Source organism: Micropterus dolomieu, unplaced genomic scaffold (genome assembly GCF_021292245.1).
Source record: "Micropterus dolomieu isolate WLL.071019.BEF.003 ecotype Adirondacks unplaced genomic scaffold, ASM2129224v1 contig_2276, whole genome shotgun sequence".
NCBI lineage: Eukaryota > Metazoa > Chordata > Actinopteri > Centrarchiformes > Centrarchidae > Micropterus > Micropterus dolomieu.
Genome location: NW_025731266.1, coordinates 1 through 4,920, shown reverse-complemented (window position 1 = coordinate 4,920; position 4,920 = coordinate 1). Strand labels below are relative to the sequence as shown.

The 4,920-nt window shown below is 43.9% G+C and overlaps 1 protein-coding gene across 1 annotated transcript; it reads left to right on the top strand.

The window, feature by feature from the left end:
- Nucleotides 1-283: 283 nt before the first annotated feature.
- On the top strand, nucleotides 284-4,550 carry LOC123964404 (NLR family CARD domain-containing protein 3-like). The gene is made up of 3 exons (XM_046041391.1): nucleotides 284-1,231; nucleotides 1,328-1,501; nucleotides 3,842-4,550. The coding sequence occupies exons 1-3, from the start codon at nucleotides 306-308 to the stop codon at nucleotides 4,026-4,028; spliced, it is 1,287 nt and encodes a 428-aa protein (XP_045897347.1). The 5' UTR covers nucleotides 284-305; the 3' UTR covers nucleotides 4,029-4,550.
- The last annotated feature ends 370 nt before the right edge of the window (nucleotides 4,551-4,920 follow it).

Genomic DNA, 4,920 nt, shown 5'->3' with positions numbered 1-4,920 from the left:
ATGAGTGTCGACTTCCTCTGGACTTCCACAACAATGAGGTCCTGACTGATGTTACAGAGTCCACCTCAGTGGATGTGCTGCTGACAAACCTCATCAGGAGGAACCTGCTTCCCTCTGCTCGCCTCTGGATAACCACACGACCTGCAGCAGCCAATCAGATCCCTCCTGAGTGTGTTGACATGGTGACAGAGGTCAGAGGGTTCACTGACCCACAGAAGGAGGAGTACTTCAGGAAGAGGTTCAGAGATGAGGAGCAGGCCAGCAGAATCATCTCCCACATCAAGACATCACGAAGCCTCCACATCATGTGCCACATCCCAGTCTTCTGCTGGATCACTGCTACAGTTCTGGAGGAGGTGTTGAAGACCAGAGAGGGAGGAGAGCTGCCCAAGACCCTGACTGAGATGTACATCCACTTCCTGGTGGTTCAGACAAAAGTGAAGAACGTCAAGTATGATGGAGGCTCTGAGACAGATCCACACTGGAGTCCAGAGAGCAGGAAGATGATTGAGTCTCTGGGAAAACTGGCTTTTGAGCAGCTGCAGAAAGGCAACCTGATCTTCTATGAATCAGACCTGACAGAGTGTGGCATCGATATCAGAGCAGCCTCAGTGTACTCAGGAGTGTTCACACAGATCTTTAAAGAGGAGAGAGGACTGTACCAGGACAAGGTCTTCTGCTTCGTCCATCTGAGCGTTCAGGAGTTTCTGGCTGCTCTTCATGTCCATCTGACCTTCATCAACTCTGGTGTCAATCTGCTGGCAGAAGAACAAACACAGTTCTACCAGAGTGCAGTGGACCAGGCCTTACAGAGTCCAAATGGACACCTGGACTTGTTCCTCCGCTTCCTCCTGGGACTTTCCCTGCAGACCAATCAGACTCTCCTACGAGGTCTGCTGACACAGACAGGGAGTAGCTCAAAAAACAATCAGGAAACAGTCGAGTACATCAAGAAGAAAATCGAAGAGACTCCCTCTGCAGAGAAAAGCATCAATCTGTTCCACTGTCTGAATGAACTGAATGATCGTTCTCTAGTGGAGCAGATCCAACAGTCCCTGAGTTCAGGAAGTCTCTCCACAGATGAACTCTCTCCTGCTCAGTGGTCAGCTCTGGTCTTCATCTTACTTTCATCAGAAAAAGATCTGGACGTGTTTGACCTGAAGAAATACTCTGCTTCAGAGAAGACTTTTCTGAGACTGCTGCCAGTGGTTAAAGCCTCCAAGAAAGCTCTGTAAGTGGGATTTACTCATCAATAAATACAATGCTGTCTTTCAAAAGGAGAAAATAAAATACTGTCTTACTTGTTTCCTTACTGTTGTTTCTTCAGACTGAGTGGCTGTAACCTCTCAGAGAGAAGCTGTGAAGCTCTGTCCTCAGTTCTCAGCCTGGAGTCCTGTAGTCTGAGAGAGCTGGACTTGAGTAATAATAACCTGCATGATTCAGGATTGAAGCTGCTGTCAGCTGGACTGGAGAGTCCGCACTGTACGCTGAAAATGCTCAGGTCAGGATTCATTTTCCCTTTTAATGGTTCACCATTTGAATTTTTTCGTCTTCTTTCACTAGTCATATTTTTGATTAATGCACTTTGCACATGTCTAGTACATGTCTTTATTCTCCCTTTTTGGCTAAAACGTCACTCTTCATTAACACATGTTAATGTTTGCTGTTGTAACTATTGAATGGATTTTTCATCCCCTCAGGATGAACTTTACTAACGTTGGTGATCCTCAGACTGCTGTCATCACTTTGGTTTATGTCCAGTACATCGCAAAATTTATGACAGCCACATCAGCCTCAGCTAGTAAATTAGTAACAAACTATACTAATGCTAAACATGAACAGGCTAGCATTGTCATTGTAAGCATGCTGATAATAAGCATTTAGCTAGTACAGCCTCAGAGCTCCTAACATGGCTGTAGACTATTTGGGCCCTATTTTCACAATTTAAGAGCACAGCGTGAAGGTCATGGCAGCTTTGAGTTTGGCTCGTATTGAACTTGAATTCTGCTAGTTTAACATCGGAAGAAATGTTCAGTGTACCTGGTGGTATTGATATTGATAGAAATATTGATGATATTATATTATATTGGTGATAATATTGGTAATATTGATAGAAATGTATATGTAATATAAAAACTGTCTCTTATCATAAAGCCTAATGTTACTCTTCAGCTCTGTGGTTTATCAGTGAAGCAGACTGGACTCTGTTAACAGACATACAGTTGACGCTGTCTCCTCTATGACACATCTTGATCCTCACTGCGCTTCCATGTGTTTTTTTTTATTGTGAGTTTTATTGATGCATGAGTATTTTCTTTAATGATTTACTTTCATGATAAGAGAGGCTGCTGTCAGTCATTTTAAACATTTCCATGAACGCAGTGAAGTCGTAGCAAATATTGTGGGGCGTTTTAGCAGCAAAAGAATAAAACTGTAGTTATAAACTTTATATGAAAGGGCAGAGGAAAGAAAATTCAACTTTTAGCTTCAGAAAAAATTTAGAAGCTCTGATGGAGCTCAGGATTGATCCGAACAGTTTCACTGTATGACCCTGGACTGTTTGTGAGACCTTAAATGTGTAGAAGAACACAGAACATGACAACACTCCCATGGACGCACAGGTTTGCGCAAGTGCATTTGCTGTTACATAACATTGGCACTGGGTGTGAAAATGACAACTGTGTTGGTTGGAAACTAGCAATGCCACTTGCGCTGAGCTTTGCGTGGCTTTGTGCTGGGTGCAAGATATGGCCCTTTAACATTAAATCACAGTGACACGGTTACTGTTAACTCACTGATAAAGTAATTGTATTATTAGGGCCTCCAGCGTGCCTGTGGCGTGGCGTCCATTATCGACGATTCACCACAAAACAGGAAGTTGTTATAACTTCAGTGTACATGCTAACATCTGCACCAAATTTGATATGTATGATAAATGTCCCATGCTGAACACATCCATATGCCAAAGTTCACTCATAGTCATAGCGCTCCCGTGGCACGTTTTACCTACATGTAGGAAATTTCTGCGGCACGTGTATCATGTCTAGATGCACAAAAAACTCTCTTGGAGCCATTGCCTAAAGCCAACAGGAAGTCGGCTATTTTGGATTTAATGGTCATTTTTGGTGATTTACAGGCTACTTACTTCAACAAACTCCTCCTAGAGAATTAGGTCGATCACCTTCCAATTTAGCTGAGCAGCCTAAACCCACTGACTATTAAAAGTTGTACAAAGAGTGAGTTCTTTCATCAAACGTTGTGCCTGTGGCACCTAAAATTGATGATTCGCCATGAAACAGGACATTTTTGTAACTGTTTGATAAGAGCTTTGAACACATCTACAAGTCATAGCACCACCTACTGGTAACAGAAGTGACTACTTCTATGCCGTGATGAACCACATCTTGCAGATTGACCATATGTACTTCAAAACTATGTCAAAAATCATTAACACATTGAGGATGTTATGTTGTAATGCTTGTGAGTTTTCCTTCAATGACGTATCTGTGGCATGGCTGCGAAGTTCCATGCTTCGCCATGACAGAGGACGTCATCGTAACTTCGCTGCACATGCTCAAATCTGTACAAAACTTTATGAACTTGATAACGGTCCCGCCCCGAACACATCTACATGCCAATATTTAGTTATAGTCGTAGCGCCACCTATTGACAACAGGAAGTAAGTTCTGTGTGATACTGAGGTGTCTGGGGTGTGGAAGCGGCACTCCCCCACGCTTTACGTACAATGGCCCGTTTAATTTATACAATTATTTGGAGATTGTTTCCTCTTGTATCTGACTGAAACAGCAGGATCCACAGATGATGTTTTGCGTTTTTGCAGGCTGTCAGGCTGTCTGATCACAGAGCGAGGCTGTGCTTCTTTGGCCTCAGCTCTGAGATCCAACCCCTCCCACCTGAGAGAGCTGGACCTGAGCTACAATCATCCAGAGGACTCAGGGGTGAAGCAGCTGTCTGTTGGACTGGAGGATCCACAATGGAAACTGGATATTCTCAGGTATAAAGACTGACAGTTAGTCTTACAGAGGAGGGCCTTTTGTTTGATGGTGGATATGAGTGTTATATGAACAATCAAAGGTGTAAGAAGGCTTTTTCCTTCACTCAAAACAGAAACCCTGGTTGAACACGAAAAGACATATTTGTGTATATTTCACTAGGCGATTTCACTATAAACAGCGCTCACGGTTTTGGAACTGTAAAGATTCAGATTGCCGACTGTTTCTGTTCTCAAAAAAGGGACATCATGGCATCCATAACCTCTGCACAGTGAAAACAATTAACAACTGGACTTGGTTGAAGATACTAGAAGACGTTACATCCCTCATCCAAAGGACTTCAGTTCTGACTGACTAGTAGGGAAACTAAGCAATTAACCTCAGTGGGGACGTTTGCCAGGATCGTCGATACCACTAGTTCATTAGTGTTCCTGGCTGTTGCAACAACAGTTGTCATGGTTGTTAAGACTACCTGTGGCCAAGACTGAACGGCCATCGTTGGCATCCTCACCTGAGGCCAATAGGTTACGTTTGTTGAGTTTCCTGGGAAGTGATGAAAGGACAGCATTGTAAGTGGGGGATAAGTGGTGGCGTAGACCCCCTCCCCTGTTCAATGACGGCTTCTCCACCCTGGTGTAGATGCTTCCTTGACACCTCTTTCAAACCATCCATCTTCTCTGTCTAAAATGTGCACCTGGTGGTCCTCAAACGAGTGTCCTCTGTCCTTCAGATGTAAGTAGACTGCAGAGTCTTGACCTGAGGAGTTGGCCCTTCTGTGTTGAGCCATGCGTTTGTGTCGTGGTTGTTTAGTCTCCCCAATATACAGGTCTGTGCATTCCTCACTGCATTGGACCGCATACACTAGATTGCTTTTCTTGTGTTTGGGTGTGCGGTCTTTGGGGTGGAC